The 17,110-nt window shown below is 38.9% G+C and overlaps 1 protein-coding gene across 2 annotated transcripts in view; it reads right to left on the bottom strand.

The window, feature by feature from the left end:
• Window positions 1-16,161, bottom strand: part of CDC37L1 (cell division cycle 37 like 1) — a 30,069-nt gene extending 13,908 nt beyond the window's left edge. Inside the window, exons 1-3 of one of the 2 annotated variants that reach the window (XM_036262005.1) lie at window positions 15,846-16,161; window positions 11,128-11,409; window positions 6,113-6,206 (exon numbers count right to left, since the gene is read on the bottom strand). In XM_036262005.1, the coding sequence (XP_036117898.1) occupies window positions 6,113-6,206; window positions 11,128-11,409; window positions 15,846-15,977 (508 nt within the window). In that variant the 5' untranslated portion in view covers window positions 15,978-16,161. The remainder of the gene's footprint in view (window positions 1-6,112; window positions 6,207-11,127; window positions 11,410-15,845) is intronic. The other variant, XM_036262006.1, reaches the window with a different exon arrangement.
• Window positions 16,162-17,110: the final 949 nt, after the last annotated feature.

The following is a 17,110-nucleotide window of genomic DNA, read 5'->3' as shown; positions in this document are numbered from 1 at the left end:
ATCGTGATTCACTAAGGCACCAAAATCCTATCCATTTTGGTTTCTTTTGCAGGAAAGATAATATGAAAGGGCTAGTGGCACTTGCAGGGTACCATTAAATGTTAATTTTAAAAAAGTATTTAATACCTGAGACAAAATTAACATTTGAGGTTGACCGTAGCTTTTCTTTATCTGAGGAATACTTGCTATGACTTGATTTAAAAAGTATATAATGTCCAGCCGGTGTGGCTCAGTGGTTGAGCGTCGACCCATGCATCAAGGGGTCACCAATTTGATTCCCATTCATGATACATGCCCAGGTTGTGGGGCCCGATCCCCATTGGAGAGCATGTAGGAGGCGGCCAATCGATGTTCTCTTTCATCGATGTTTCTCTCTCTCTCTCCCTCTCACTTTAAAATCAATTAAAGAAAAAAAAACAAAAAAAACCCAAATTATTATAAAATTGAGAAGTTACAGGTATTCCATGCAGACCTTTGTGGGAAGAGTGTGTAATTTTATGAACAAATATATCAATGGGATCAATGGCTCAGTGGAACAGAACATACCTGAAAGTGCTAATGTTATCTTGGAATTTATAAACAAACATATAAACAAACAAATGGAGAGTAACACAATCTAGCATGATGGCTAAGAAAACAATCTAAAGCTAACCTGCCTCAGTTCAAGTACTGGCCATTTACTACACCTTGGGCAAGTTCCTTTACACTTCTATGTCTCCACTTTCTCATATGTAAAACAGGGCTAAAAATAGTATCTAACTCAGGATTTTTGTGAGGATTAAATTAGTCAATACATACAGAGTACTTAAAACAGTGTCTGACAGAGAATAAACACTTGTTAGGTATTATTTATACAATATGAAAATTCATTCCCTCATTCACTCATTCATCAAATAGTAAGTTAATCCTTTGGTTAGAATAATCTATTCGTCCAGCCTGGTGGCTCAGTGGTTGAGCATCAACCCATGCACCAAGGGGTCGCCAGTTCGATTCCCAGTCAGGATACATGCCCAGGTTGTGGGCCTGATCCCCAGTGGGGGGCATGCAGGAGGCAGCCAATCGATGTTCTCTCTCATGGATGTTTCCTCTCTCTCCCTCTCACTTCCTCTCTCTCTAAAATCAATAAAGGAAAAAAAAAAAATTAAAAAAAAGAAGAATCTATTCATTTAAACTTGCCAACCACCTTCTCTGAATACCTGAAAAACCTTTGACAAATTAAAACAATTAAAAATAATTAATTTCACCTTTAAATTTTCCTGATGAACATCAAAATCCCAATCCATCCATCAGCTTTCAATATTCCATCTGATTCTTAACATGTTCCCAAAATATACAATCTTGATTATTTCCCTTTCCTTTTTGCATTATACTCATAATAAAAATGATAGATTTTAATCCTTTAAATTATACTCATTATCTTAATTTCTCTCTGTGCTAAAAGTCCCCCAACTAGGTTGTAAATTTCTTAATGAAAGATATATAACCTTTTTTTCTATATCCTGAGCCCCAGATCTCCTTTATTCCCAATCACCTATCACCACACAATTTTTCTACCTACACGCCCGCACACAAACTCTTATTTGAAACCAAACCCATTCTTCTCTCTCTGCCATCTACACTGCTTCCTAATTCCTAGGCTCCGTTACCCAATTAAGCATTCTAGAAATTCCTGACATTTCCATTCCTCATCCATCAAACTGATCACTAAATCTTGTGGTCATACTATAATCTGATAATATGATGAATCATATTAGTAAGTTTTCTAATGTTAAGCCATCCTTGAATTCTTAGTATAAACCCTTCTAAATATTTCTTTTTCAGATTATATAAAGTATATTTATTGTGAAGAATCTGAAAAATCCAGGAAATAAAAATCATCTGCAATTCTATAAGAGATAATTAATATTAACATTTTTATGTATTTCTTCCTGGGCTTATTTTTTTAATGACTTTTTAAAAAATGTTTTTATTGATTTTTTAGAGAGAGAGAGGAAGGGAGATAGAAACATCGATGTGAGAGAGAAACATTGATTGGCCACCTCCTGCATGCCCCCTACTGGGGATCGTGCCAGAAACCCAGGTATGTGCCCTGGCTGGGAATTGAACCAGGACCCCTCAGTCCATGGGACAACACTCAATCCACTGAGCCACACAGGCTGGGCTTTAATGACCTAAAAAATAAAAATAAAAAAAAATTAAAATCATATCCTCCATATTCATTTTCTACTCATTTCACTTCATTCTATTCAAGAGTACTTTAGGGTACATACCTAGGCTGCAGGTTCAATCCCCAGCTCCAGTTGGGGCACGTGCAAGAAATAATCAATCAATGTGTCTCTTTCACATCAATCGATGTCTGTCTGTCTGTCTCTCTCCCCTCCCTCCCTCCCTCCCTCCCTCCCTTCCTTTCACTCCCTCTAAAAAGCAATGGGAAAAATATCTTTGGGTGAGGATTAACAACAAAAAGAATACTATATATTAAATATTTTTAAAAAATAGGATATTGATGTGTTTGAAAGCAATATATAACTGATTATATTGAATAAACTGAATATCCACCTTCAGTGTAACTGAAAAAGACCCCATCAGTATTCATGCAAATGCTTGTAGCTTTTTCCTTTTTCTTTTTTTATTTACAGCTTTTGATACAATTCCAGTGACAACATCCTATACTGATTCAAATATTGCTGAATCATAGCTATGTTTGGCTGGAAGTGAACAGATGATGTGCCATGGAAAACTGTGTTAGGTCACCAAAAACCAGCTCTGTTGATCATAAAGACAGTGTAAAAGAAAGATGCATATGATTTTGAATAAAACTTAGAAAACAGACTTTGTTTCTAAATTGTTATTTTATATTTATAAAACATGAATCAACTAAATAAATTAAATACAAATGTAGAAGGGGAATAATAAAGATTTTAGTGCTTCACAATACTCCATGATATTATACCATTTATCATCAGATGGCAAATTCCATCTAGTTATAATGGTAAAAGCAACAGAAGAAAGTCAACAAATACTACTGGGGAAAGTTAGGAAGAATTCTGAAGAATCTAAGTACACATGAGACCACAGAGAAGAATTGGTGTGGAAGCCTCCATGTACCAGGCCCATGTGTTCCAAGAGTCTGGAATGTTGCAAGTTTAGAAAACCTCCAGTTGGAAGCTTTAATCATAGTTGCTATTCCAGATATGTTTACTTCAAAGGAGTATTATCAATGTCATTATTCTGGCAATTGCTTTTTTCCTTTATCACAACATCAGAAACATTTGCTTCCACCCAGCAGGGACAGCATTAAACTTTCACTGTCTTGTCTCAGGTCTCAATCAACTCTGTGCTGTGATTTAGCTTACGGGTACTTTGATTATTGTATCATCCCACATGACTGTAAGTTGGTCTACTTCACACAATGGAACTTGGTGAACAGGAAGTAGCAGGTATCCCAGATGTCTTGGTAAGAGATAAACATGCCAGAAAGTTGGAAATAAAACACAGGAAATTTTGGGAGCCTACAACCTTAGTAACACTTCTGGGAGATTCAATGGGCTGTAGCAAGCAAACAGGCTATCTCCTCCAAAGTGAAAAGTCAATGTGTATTTCCACTAAGAAACAGGCACAATGTGAATCTGGGAGTGACTATAAGGTTTGGTTGGCTCTGAAGATAGTATGGCTCTGGCCAGTATTACAGGATGAGACACTGGAAGCCCACATATACAATGGCAAAACAAATGTTTATTAATCATTTGTGGATTTACAATAGCCATTATCCTCAGCCATCTCACTGATTGCATACTATTTTATAAACTAAGGGGTCATGATGGCAGACTTGAGATTATGCAGAGATTCAAACAGTATGGCATCTCCCCATCAATATTCCAGGATAGCCACTGAACACCTAATTTACCAGTAGCAGAAACCAGTGCTGAAACCTCAATATGGCACTATACGCTAGAGAGACCAGCCAACCATCAAGCAACTGGTGATTATTTTGGTCCCATTTCATCTTGGAGGGACCAGTGGTTTCTCGCTTGAACAAGCCCATTCTAGATCTGGTATTGCCTTCTCTCCTTGCCATACTTCTACCAGTAATACATTTGTGGTCTTACTAAATTACTTATTTCCCATATCACATTATTTATTGACCTAGCAAAAGAAATGAAGACAATGGGCTCATGAAATTCACTGGTATTATGAACATCACTACCCAGAAACACCAGGTTTATTAAATGTGGAATGGTTTACCAAAGACTCATGCAGTTATAATGCCAGGGGGTGGTTATTACACCTTGTGAGACTGAGATATTTTCCCACATAAAATTACTTCTGACCAAATTTACAGCAAAAGTGAGGAAACCGTTTTATGCCCACTGGTTTCACATGGCTCCAAAGCAACTTGTCTATTGTATGCCAGCTGGGTGACAACACCTTGAGACATGCTATTCTACCAGATGCAGCTATGCACTAAAAGAGCAACCAATATATGGTACTCTTTTTCCTACAGCAGAACACATAGGCCTAGGAAGAGAGAACTGGAGGTGAGAGTGACAACTCACATTATTACAACTAAGACTCACAAAAATTTTGCTTTTTATCCTTATGACTCAGGCCTCTACTCATTTAAAGATTTTAATATCTATCCAAGAGAGAACTGTTTATCCTTTTCTTCAGATACTATTATTTTTATTTTTTATTTTTTTAGGGGGGGAGAGAGAGAGAGAGAGAGAGAAACATCGATGTGAGAGAGATACATTGATCAGCTGCCTCCTGCACACCCCATACTGGGGATCGAGCCTGAAACCTGGGCATGTGTCCTGATGGGGAATCAAACCAAGACCCCTCAGTCCATGGGACAACGCTCAATCCCCTAAGCCACACTGGCCAGACTCACATACTATTTTTTAATTAAATAGAATATACAGCTTACTTTTTAAAAAAATAAAAAGTATGAGAAAATGAATATTTTATGAATGAACTGCATAAAAAGAAGGAAAAAATCTAATAGTACCTATTGTCACGACACAACCAAAGATGAATGAAATTCTAAGTACTTTGTGGGGGAAACATCAATAGGAAAAAGATTCCAAAATGCCATGTAAAAATCTTATTAACAGTCCAGCTGATGTGGCTCAGTGGTTGAGCAATGACCCACGAACCATGAGGTCACCAGTTCAACTCCCAGTCAGGACACATGCCCAAGTTGCAGGCAAGATCCCCCGTGGGGGGTTGTGCAGGAGGCAGCCGATCGATATTTCTCTCTCATTGATGTTTCTATTTTTCTTTCCCTCTCCAAAAATCAATAAAGACATATTTTTAAAAAGTCTTATTAACATACTACAAATAAAAACAATGTTTACTAAGTTAAGATATTACTTGGGATCAAAAAAATATGACTTGAACCTTAACTCCTTACACTTCCTAGTAGCATTTCCACTTCAGCAGTATTACTGCTTATAAATCTAGAACACTATATGCTGTTTCCCAACTCTGCTTTTGCATATGCTGTTGCTATGCCTTCCTTATCTACACGGGAAACTCCTACATGTCCCTCATAATCCAGTTCAGATGTCACCTCCTCTGGGAAGCCTTCACTTACATTAATCCCTATCTCACCACTTTTCCCTTATAGAGAAAACTATTTTTCAGTTCTTTGCATACATATTTCTATTATTATATTTATCTGAATAACAATTCAAAGATCTGCGTGAATTATATAGCATATCATATCTAAAACCTGGGGGGAAAAAATGAAAGCTAATCCTGTAACCATATGATAACCAGATACCAAGGCAGCAAAGAGGAAAAAAGACAAAGCAAAGACTAGCTGGGAAATGGAAAGAGGATGTGGAGTAAATAAAAACTGTATCTTAGAGGGCAGTATTGTATAATAATAGATGACATTTGCTGCTCTTCACAATTTGGTTTATTCTGTCAGTATATGTCTATTAACCCCACACACATCAAAACATCTGAAACAAGTTGTACAACTGCCAGAAATAGCTACACATGTGCAGTTTGTCACTTACCTTCTTTTTGGTTCACATTTTATACTTTTTGCACACATATTTATATCAAATGTTACAGAAGAAGAAAATTCAAACAGTAAACTTACCAAAATGTCTTATTTTTTGCTCATATTTCTGCATAAATGATTCTGATTTATCTTCATCTTCCTTTTCTTTTCCTTTATCTTGATTAATAAAACTCTAAAAAAATTTTTGAAGTTAAAATCAGATTTTATATTCTAATTGACTCTTTCTCAGATACTAAATGTCTAGCAATCCTTCCTATAGACACTATAAAAAGGTGGTATATTATCATACTGATATTATATCATTAAATTCATCTGTTAAACTTTATTTAAGCAATTAAAATTTACTTATACTGGAGTTTCATTAGTTTTATTTAAAATGATAGATGTGTGGAAAATTATAGAATTACTTTAGAATTTATACAGAAAAACAAACGAATTAATCTTTTGGTTAAACTAAATTTCCCAATCAAAGGCAGGTATAGAAAGACCCTTTACACGCTTCATTTGTGTTTTGCATTATTCATTTCCATTAAGTATTTGCAGCTGCAGATCAGCAATTTTCAACTTTTTTCATCTCATGGCATACATAAAATACTAAAATTCTGTGGCACTCCAAAAAATATATTTTTTTGCCAATCTGACAAAGAAAGTATAATTTCTATTGATTTACAAAAAAATTAATAAAAATAGTAATTAGCTACCCATTTTGCTTCAAAGTAACTCTTTGAAAAATCAGGTGCCTGCCCTGGCCGGTTTGGCTCAGCGGTTAGAGCACTGGCCTGCGGTCCAGAGAGACCCGGGTTCGGTTCCCGCTAAGGGCATGTACCTCAGTTGCAGTTTTTCCTCAGCCTTGGTTGGGGTCTTGAGGGTGGCAACCAGTCGATGCGTCCCTTTCACATCAATGTTTCTCTCTCTCTCTCTCTTCCTGTCTCTCCCTCCTGCTCTATCTGAACAAAAGATGGAAGAATGTCCTCGGGTGAGGATAAAAAAAAAAAAAAATCAGGTGCCTATACTTGTATATAAGGATTTCTGGTACCAAAAACTAACCAATCAGACACAACCTCATTATGTGATGTGGCCAGTAAGATATAACTCTATTACATATATTTATGGCTCAAAACAGGGCATTCACACTGCACAGCTATTGATGCTTTGGCTGTTGTCATTTTTTTGACAATGTGAAGGAAATGAGGCCAGGGACCCGACCAGTAAGGTAATGCATGTTTTAAAAATTCTTGCCATTGCCCTGGCCATGGCTCAGCAATAGAGCGTCCCCACGGATCAGAGTTGTGGGTTCAATTCTGGTCAGGGGCACATATCTCAGCTGTGGTTCAGTACCGGCCCTGCTAGGGGTCGTGTGGGAGGCAACCAGTCGATGTGCATCTCTCACATTGATGTTTCTTTCTCTCCCTCTCTCTTCCACTCTGTCTAAAGATAAAAGTATCCTCAGGTGAAGATTAAAAAAAAAACTTCTTGCCATTGATATCACTGCTCTAGACTAATCTTCGGCATTCCTACTGGATATAAATTCAGAAATTCAAAGCATATAGAGAATAAAATATATTTACTATAAGTTACCTGATAAGACATAAACCTAAAATAGACCTGTGTTGTAAACTTTTCTCAGAAGAAACCAAACTGTTTGATTCTGAAATCAAGTACAAATTTCTATTAAGAAAGTGCTCATTTTTAATTAAATAAGTCATAAAACAGACCAAGATGAAGTTTGTATTTGGCCAGAAAAATATGGCAGAACAATTTCTCAGAACATTCTGTGATCACATTTAAATCTTGAGATTATCACTGCCAAAAATAAAAACTGCAAACTTGCTCTCTGCCAGTTTACAATAAAAAAACATACAAGTTTATATATTTCAAAATAAAAGCATTTTTTATAGTCTGTTATCTAGACCAGCACTGTCCAGCAGAAATATAATCCAAGTCACAAATATAATTTAAAAGTTTTCTATTAGCCACATTAAAAAGCATAAAGAAACAAATTAATTACATATTAATTTAACCCAACATATTCAACATATTTCAACAGGTAAACAATACAAAAAAATTACTAATGAAATATTTTACTTTTTTGGGTACTAAGTCATTGGAATCTGGTGTGTATTTTATTTTACACTTACAGCACATCTCAATTCGGACTAGCCACATTTCAAGCTCTCAATAGCACATGTGGCTAGGGGCTATCGAGTTGGACAGCGCAGATCTAGACCAGTCCTCTTAAGTCTCAAGCTCCCAGACAAAACCAAGTACGATTTTGAGCAAATGACTAGAACATAAAGATAGTCCTAATTAATGTGTGGTATAAATGTAGGCCTTGTTAGAACCTAAGTTTAAAAAAACAATTAAAAGGAGAGACAAATGAAAATATATTCTTTGTGACCACTGTATTAAGAGATGTTAACTTTATAAAACAAAAAAACATTGTTTTGACCATTTGCTCTGGAAGAAGAAAAGTATTTTGAATAGTTTTAGGGTATAAATGCAAACCAGAAATAAAACAACACTTAAGAAGACACAGCCCCTACGAACAATATATACTGACATAGCAAAACATTCAAATAAAGAGTGATCCCGTTGTAGGGGAGGAAAAACATATAAATTGGTAAAAGCGCAGAAAAAGTCTAGAAAGATATGACTCACCATTAACTGTATTATCTCTGGGAAATGGTAGTGAAGGAAGTCTTTCCATTCTATTTTCAAATTTATGTGTTTTTGTATAATAAGAATGTTGTTGAACTTATAATTTTCACAATTAAAAACTAGAGTACTGCCCAACCAGTGTGGCTCAGTGGTTGAGCGTCGACCCATGCACCAAGAGGTTGCAGGTTTGATTCCCAGTCAGGGCACATGCCCAGGTTGTGGGCCTGATCCCCAGTGGGGGGCATGCAGGAGGCGGCCAGTCAGTGTTCTCTCTCATTGATTGATGTTTCTATCTGTCTCCTCCTCTCCCTTCCTCTCTCTCAAAAATCAATAAAGAAGAAAAAAAAAGGGAAAATTTGTTCATTTAAAAAAATAAAAAAAGACTAGAGTACTTGCCCGACCAGTGTGGTTCAGTGGACTGAGCATCGTCCCATGGACTGAGAGATCGTGGTTCAATTCCCTGTCAGGGCACATGCCCAGGTTGCGGGCTCGATCCCCAGTGGGGGATGTGCAGGAGGCAGCTGATTGATGTTTCTCTCTCATATCCATGTTTCTCTCTCTCTCTCTCTCTCTCCCTTCCTCTCTAAAAAAAAAAAATCAATCAAAGGTATTAAAAAAAAAAAGAAGAGAGTACTTATAGGGCTAGTGGTGTCATTTACCTATGTGTATTACTTACGTATTGCTGTAGCAGAACTAGAGCTGGTGTAGGGGAAGGAAATTAAGAGTTCTTTTTTTTTTTTCTTTTATCCTCACCCGAGGATATTTTTCCATTTTTTGTACAGATAGAGTGGGAGGGAGAGAGAGGAAGGGAGAGAGAGAGAGAGAAACATCGATGTGAAGGGACACATCGCGTGGCTGCCACCCGCACGACCAACCAGGGCCGGGGACAAACTGCAACCGAAATACGTGCCCTTAGCGGGAACCGAACCCGGGTCTCTCCGGACCGCAGGCCGACGCTCTAACCACTGAACCAAACTGGCCAGGGCAAATTAAGAGTTCTTAAAAGGGTGGGTTAAGAGTGAATACCAGAACAGAAACAAGTAGCTACAGACGAAGAAGTCTAGAGATTAATAATGGTTCAAAATAAAGGGAATGTGGCCCTGGCAGGTGTGTCTTAGTGGTTACAGCATTATCAGCTCATGAATCAAATGGTCAAGGGTTCCATTTCCAGTCAAGGGCACATACCTGAATTGTAGGTTTGATCCCTCACCCTGGTCGGGGCATGTGTGGGAGGCAACCAATTGATGTGTCTCTCTGACATTGATGTCTCTCTCTCTCTCCCCCTCCCTTCCACTCTCTCTAAAAATCAATGGAAAACATATCGTCGGGTGAGGATTAAATAATTTAAAAAAAGAGATAAAGAGAATGTGGACTTAGGCAAGAATGAGCAGTCTATCCCTGAAGCTTAAAGAGGTTAATACAAACAGAAAGAAGTACTACTTTACACATTAGTTAAAAATGACTGAAGTTCATTGCCCATATCTACTTCACATATAAAAACCAAATAAGACCAATATAATCCAATAAGAAACAGAAAACTGCTTAATAAACTACTAACTTGGCATAAATACTATACTAGTCCTTTCACTAATAATGCATGTAGTATCAAGTTCAGACTATTACCTGAGATTTACTAAATACACACTGGTAAATAACAGTGAAAAACTGTATTTTCACTATACATTAGTGTTACAAAACTAATAGCAAGACCTAGCCAGTTTGGCTCAACGGTTACAACTTCGGCCCGCGGACCAGAGAATCCTGGGTTTGGTTCCCACTAAGGGCACGTACCTCAGTTGCCGTCTGTCCCCGGCCCCAGTTGGGGTCGTGTGAGTGGCAACCAGTTGATGTGTCTCTGTCATATCAATGTTTCTCTCTCTTCCCCCATCTCTCCCTCCTGCTCTATCTGAAGATAAATGCAAAAATGTCCTTGGGTGAAGATTAAAATAAACAAATAAACTAATTAATTAATTTTAAAAAACCTAATAGCAAAGCTGGTAACACAGAAACATTAGAAAACGCTCATAAAATCTTAGCTTTACTACATAACAGGCCCCATGCCACCTGCTTTAAGACATTACCTTATTTAGTCTTCATTCCAACCCCATAAAGTTGAGGAAACTGAGGCTTAGAGATGTTAAGTGACTTGCCCAAGGTCACAACAAGTATGTGATAAAACTAAGATTTGAGGCAGTTTGATTTCAGAGCCCACACTTTTATTCAGTGTGCTATGTTGCAGCCATACATTTGTATTAAAAACTACCCACATTAGACACTACTGGGGATACAGGTTTCCCTAACAAGCACTTTTCAGAAACTGTCAAAAATTAATACTGTTTACAAGATTCTGATGCTTTGCTACCAAATAAGCACAACGGTTTGTACAAAACTTGATTTTTTTTCTTCTTTCATTATGGTGCAAAAAAAGGTCATACCTTATTAAAAACATCCTTGCTAATGGTATCCACATTCCACAGACACATTCTCTCTCTTTGTACTAGGGCCTCTTCTTTCTGCCGCCATTCTTCTTCACGTTGCCTCAGTTCTGATACAGCTGTTTGTGCTTTGGCATGTTCCTGATCCAAGGACTCAGAGTTATGCAGTGCTAAGCTACCAAGTTTCTGCTGAGCTTCAGCGAGATTCCATTTGCACGCCACAGAGCTCTTCACAAACTCTTTCTGCTTTTGGCAAGCCATTTCAATTCCATGGCTATACATCTGGATGAAAAATAATCTTTGTAAGAAATGAAGAAGGCATTGGGTATGTTTACACAGCACAATTCAAGTTTCTTTTAGTCAAGAATTTCTGTACAATGCTTTTGGTGCATAAGTATCCTACATTCTGTGTATGCAGTCACATTTTTATATTATAGGCCTTGTTTCATCAACTAGACTCTAAACTAAACTTCTTTGTTAATCTGTGCCCCCTCCCCCAACAAGTACCAGCAACAAAAAGCCTAGCAACTAGCACAGTGTCCTGCATAGAGCTGGTGTTCAATAAACATCTAATTTATAGTCTTTTTTTTTTTTTTATCCTCACCCAAGGACATCTTTCCATTTTTTGTTCAGATAGAGTGGGAGGGGAGAAAGAGGGAGACAAAGAGAGAGAAACATTGACGTGAAAGGGACACATTGGGTGGCTGCCACCCACACGACCCACCCAGGGCCAAGGACAAACTGCAACCGAGGTACACGCCCTTAGCAGGAACTGAACCCGGGTCTCTGCGGACCGCAGACCAATGCTCTAACCGCTGAACCAAACTGGCCAGGGCTAATTTATAGTCTTTATCATCTGAAAAAGCAGAATAAGAACAAAAGCTTAAATCTAATTCATCACCTTATCACTCAACATGCTGAAAACAAGACCTTTAGAATTTTGCTCTGCAAGTTATTCACTGCAAAGAACCTTTTATTTAAAAGTAATTATTTCTCACCCTGGCCAGTTTGGCTCAACAGTTAGAGCATCAGCCCGAGGACCCAAGGATCTCGGGTTTGATTCCTGGTCAAGGGCATGTACCTGGGTTGCAGGTTTGAACCCTGCCCCAGTCGGGGCATGCAGGAGGCAACCAATTGATGTATCTCTCTCACATCGATGATTCTTTCTCCTTCCCTCCCTCCCTTTCATGCTCTCTAGAAATCAATGAAAAAATATCCTCAGGTGAGGGTTAGTAATTATAATAAATAATAATAATAATAATAAAAGTAATTATTTCTTGGTTTCTACTTTTTTCCTGTGTTATCCCAATTTTGGCAATCTGAAAAGTTCTTATTGGCAATTTCATTTTATAACTGACTATATCAAATAGATACCCTTTAACTTAATTCTAATCAAAACAGGTAAAGGTATTAAAAAGTCAACTGGTCCACCCTGGAGATTCTGTTCCACTCAGAAGCAATAGTAATTAACTTTAATGTTTACTGAACACTACATGTGATGGATGTTTTATATTCCTCAGTTGTATAAAACAAAGGTTAAAGGTACATTCTTTATGATTTCTTAACCAAAATGTAGATCAATTACAAACTAAAAATTCAGAATTTTATTCTAGTCTGTTCCCTTATCTGCATCAGTATTCATGCCCTTAATTATATTAATACACCCCTTCTCATCTCAAACCATGCTCTACTCTGCTAGACTTGGAGTGATCTCTCCAAAAACTAAATCTGATAATTTTACTCATTCTTAAAGTCTTGGGGAAAAGTGGAAACTCTGAGACATGGCATTGTCCCTCATGATCTCACTCTCTATTATCTCTCTGGATTCAGTTCTAGTTACTCTTCTACTTGTTTGCTTATTCATTCCATCCATCCCTTCAATGTGAGACCCTCTCTCCTCACCCCCCCACCAAACTCCTATTCTTCATTCCAGATTCTGGCATCACATCCCTAAATTTTTTTTTATCTCTTCCCTCTTCACCGAAGTTATGCAAACGTCTATAACGGTGTTTCCATACAATACTGGTTTGTTTACTCAACTCTCAGCTTCTTTAGGAGCTAGAACTCAAAAAATCTTAGATGAATAAATGACTCTCCACTTCATGGAACAGACTACTGGTGGTAAAGAATTCTGAGGCAAGTAGCATGCAAGGCCCCTACCTTCCAGATAGCTCTTCAGGCAAACTTGGATTTCTATTGGGGCAAATGTGGACACTGTTGTTATTCAGATGTTTTAGTTAATTATTTAGCAGGTTTGGAGCCCAGGCACCACATGACTCTAACCAAGTACTTATTTTTATTTGATTTTTTTGCTATCTTAGAATAGAATCAAGAATAAGTGTAGCCTAGCTATGCTTTAAGGAGCTAAGAAAAGGAGAAAAGTTAAGCTATAAAATTTATATTGTAAGAAAAGACAAAGATACACTAAGGAAGAAGATATGTGCCAACAGATCTTGCATTTTCAAATTATATGGGAGCAAATTCTGCAGTCGTTTCTTTTCTTTTTCTCTCTTTTTAAAAATTTTTGTTAAGTTTTTATTTGAACCAAACTGACAACATATGCTGGGGAGCAAGATCTCAAATGCTTAAGTAATTTCTTAAACACATAAATCTTATCTCCAAATTCTAAAAATGATTTCTTTTTAAATTTTTCTACACAGACTACACAGACGTTTGGCCATTTGAGCAAACTATGCAACACGTATTGAAATGATTAAATAAGAAGTCATATTTTATCTATGAACATATTGAGATTTTTAAAGGGACAATGAACATAACTTTAATAAACCTAAATCTGAAAAACTAACTGTTAACATTAAGGTCTACTAATGTAACTTTATCTCTAAATTCCAAACTGCTTTAACATTAATTGAATTTCAGAATTATACATCACATATAACATTAAGATGTCTAGATTCCCTGTATTCCATAAAATTAAACCAAAGCTATTTTATAAAGATTATAACATGTTTAATTCTATTTGTAAACATCTTATTCTTTCCAAATATTTCAATCCAAAATTTAAGTCTTTAAGCCAGTAACACAAATAAGTAGGTTATAAACACATAAACTAATTTAGGATTAGTAATCACTTTATAAATTGTAACACCTTTCAAAGGTAGTTTCAGCCAAAAAAAATTTTACATTACATCACAAGATGGGCACTGCAGTAGGGAGGGGGGTGGGGGAGAGAGGGAGGGGAGGGAGGGACACTGCACTAGGAATCAGAAGTGGGTTTTGGTTTTAATTCTGCTACTACCTAGCTACATGGTCTCAGGGAAATAATTTTTAATGAAGGAGATAAGCCCATTCACTTCTAAAATCCCTTTCAGCTATATAAGCTTATAATACCAAGTGTACAAGAAAAAATATACAGTTATTTTAAAAATTAAGTTTATTTTAGGTTACTCTTGTGATTCAACCACAATGCACTAAAATTCTTCTATTCTCTCCATATACCCTCAGAATTGATGATGGCAGCTGCTGTTCATTATTTTTTCCCCCTTCTCTGTAACACATTCATTATGTGGTTATATAACACACTTTGTATACAAAGATGACACCAGTGATCCATAATTAGTGGGTGAGTAGTGACCTATCAATTCTCACTCTGTCCTAAAAAATGTCTTGCACTTCCCCAGTGACTGGCTGGCTGAAGTACAGTCTGTGTTATGAAACAGCATTTTTCTCTGTGTGAAGCCAACTCCGAGAGCTGGGCACAGGATCAATGACCCTACGCTTATTAGCAAACGATTTAAATCACTCATATTCATTGACAGCCTGAAAGATGAGTCTAGAAAAAACCTGTATTAATTCAGCAAAGCTCCTAGGGACCCCATTCTGCATGAAATATAGTCCCTTTTGCTGAACATGTAAGTGTTTAGTCTGTGATCCTGAAATATACTTTAAAAACACCCAGGTTAGGGGAAAAACCAGGGCAAGGTGATAAGAGTATGTAGGCACTCTCTTATACACAGGACACAGAAAAATCCTAAATGGCACATCACATTTAGACAATCCTAAAGTTTCAGAGAAAGGAATGCTGGGGTGAAAACCAAGAGTAGCATCAGGAATGTCAGGAAGAAGTTTTAAATAAAAGGCAAACGTGTGCCCAAGTGTTTTCACTGGAGAATGATATGCAGCAAAACTAAAAACAACCCTAAGGGGTAAAATGGTCACACGAATGGAAGGGATTTACACCAGCATCAAAATCGAGATTTAAAGAATTGGCTCAGATGTCAAATCAGTAAAATTGGATCAGAAACCTTTATAACAGGAGCTCAGTGAACTGGTGAAATACCACCATTTACTGTTCCTAATCACCAACTATGCACAACTATCAGAGTCTCCAACAGAATAAAATGCTCGGATAAAACCACGCACAAGAGGACAAAGGGTCATCAATGTCACAGCACGAGCTGCCCCCAATCTGGGTGCTGTCAGGAGGGGGCGGAGGGAGGAACGTCTTCCAAGGGTGAGGGACTACTGGCCAAGGTGAAAAGGTGTGCGTAGAGGCGGAGGTTAGAAATATGTCCAGCCCCTCTTCGAAGCCTTTAGAAGATGCTACAGTAGCGGTGGGGTGGCATCAGTGCTCCGGCCCCAGCGGGTGAGCTGGGGCGCAGAACAGGGCACAGAAGAGGGTCGGCAGAGAAGGGGGACTCTGGGAGCCTGGCGACGGCACCTCCCCTTCCGCCCGCAGAAAGGGGGCCCCTTCTCACCTGGGCGCCGCCGCCCGGCAGTTGTGGGCAGCGGGGAGAACTGGGAGACACGTCCAAATCACTCTCTTCCTCAGCCTCACCCTCTGTCCGAGGGACGCTCCAAGGTCCTGGAGGCGGCCATGGCTGCTCCATGTCCGTCTGCCCCAGGCCCTACAACCCGCACTACCAACGGACCTGGCGCGGGGGAAACCTGCTGCGCGGAGCCGGCACGCCGCCCCAGCCGGCGGGGCCGTTACCCAGAATGCCTCTGCGGGCCGCGACGCCGACGCACGCCTCACGCTAGGCTGGGCGCTGCCACCGGAGGCCGGCGGAAAAAGACGCACTGGATCTGGGACGTTACTTCCGGCTTTGGAGGGCCGGGCCGTGGGAGGTGCATCCCGGCGCCTGCGCGGGGTGGTGGACTGTGGCAGGCTTCTTTTGTTGTTAATCCTGGCGCGCGAGAGAAACATCGATGCGAGACACAGGGATGCGTTGCCGCCCCACAGGGCTGGGGAGCAAACCCGCAACCCTGGTACCTGCCCTTGACCTGGAACCCTTCGGACCGCAGGCCCACGCTCTAGCCACGGAACCACACCAGCCAGGGCCGAGAGTCTTCCTTTTTTACTACTGGGTTGTTGAGCGCTGCCAACTTACCCCTAATGGCATGTGATGTTAAATACTTGTTGTCGAGTGTTCCCTGCGCTGTAAACAAGCCTGGGCCCTGGCTGTCGGTTGGTCCCCTTTGCTGGTTTAAAAACCACAGCTCATTGCTGTACATTGATATGTAAACTAGAATTTCTGAAGCGGGGATGAGGGTAGAATTTTGAGAAGCACAGCCACTTTTCCTCTCAGTTCCAAGTCACAATCAGCAAGAGTTATAGGAAACTTGGCCAGGAGGAAGACGCCGAAGATGAAGTACTGAACCAAGCACTTCTTTAATATTAAAAAAAAAAAAATTTTTCTTTATTGATTTTTAGAGAGAGAGAGAAATATTGATGAGAGAGAACATCGATTGGCCACCTCCTGCATGCCCTCCACTGGGGATTGTGCCCACACCTGGGTATGTGCTCTGACCAGGAATGAGCCAGCAACCTCTTGGTGTGGATGCTCAACCACCGAGCCACACCAGCTGGGCCCAAGTACTTCTTTAAAAAATTAAGGTTACCACTGATAGCTAATGGACAGGGAGGGCTTACTGTATTTCTGCATATCTCCTTTAATCCTAAATATTTGTTCTCTCTATACCCAACATGCCAAACGTCATACATATTAAAGGTAAGAACTAA

This window comes from Molossus molossus, unplaced genomic scaffold (genome assembly GCF_014108415.1).
Source record: "Molossus molossus isolate mMolMol1 unplaced genomic scaffold, mMolMol1.p scaffold_m16_p_14, whole genome shotgun sequence".
Taxonomy (NCBI): Eukaryota; Metazoa; Chordata; class Mammalia; order Chiroptera; family Molossidae; genus Molossus; species Molossus molossus.
Note: the sequence above shows the minus strand (reverse complement) of the source record. Positions and strands in the feature narration are given on the sequence as shown.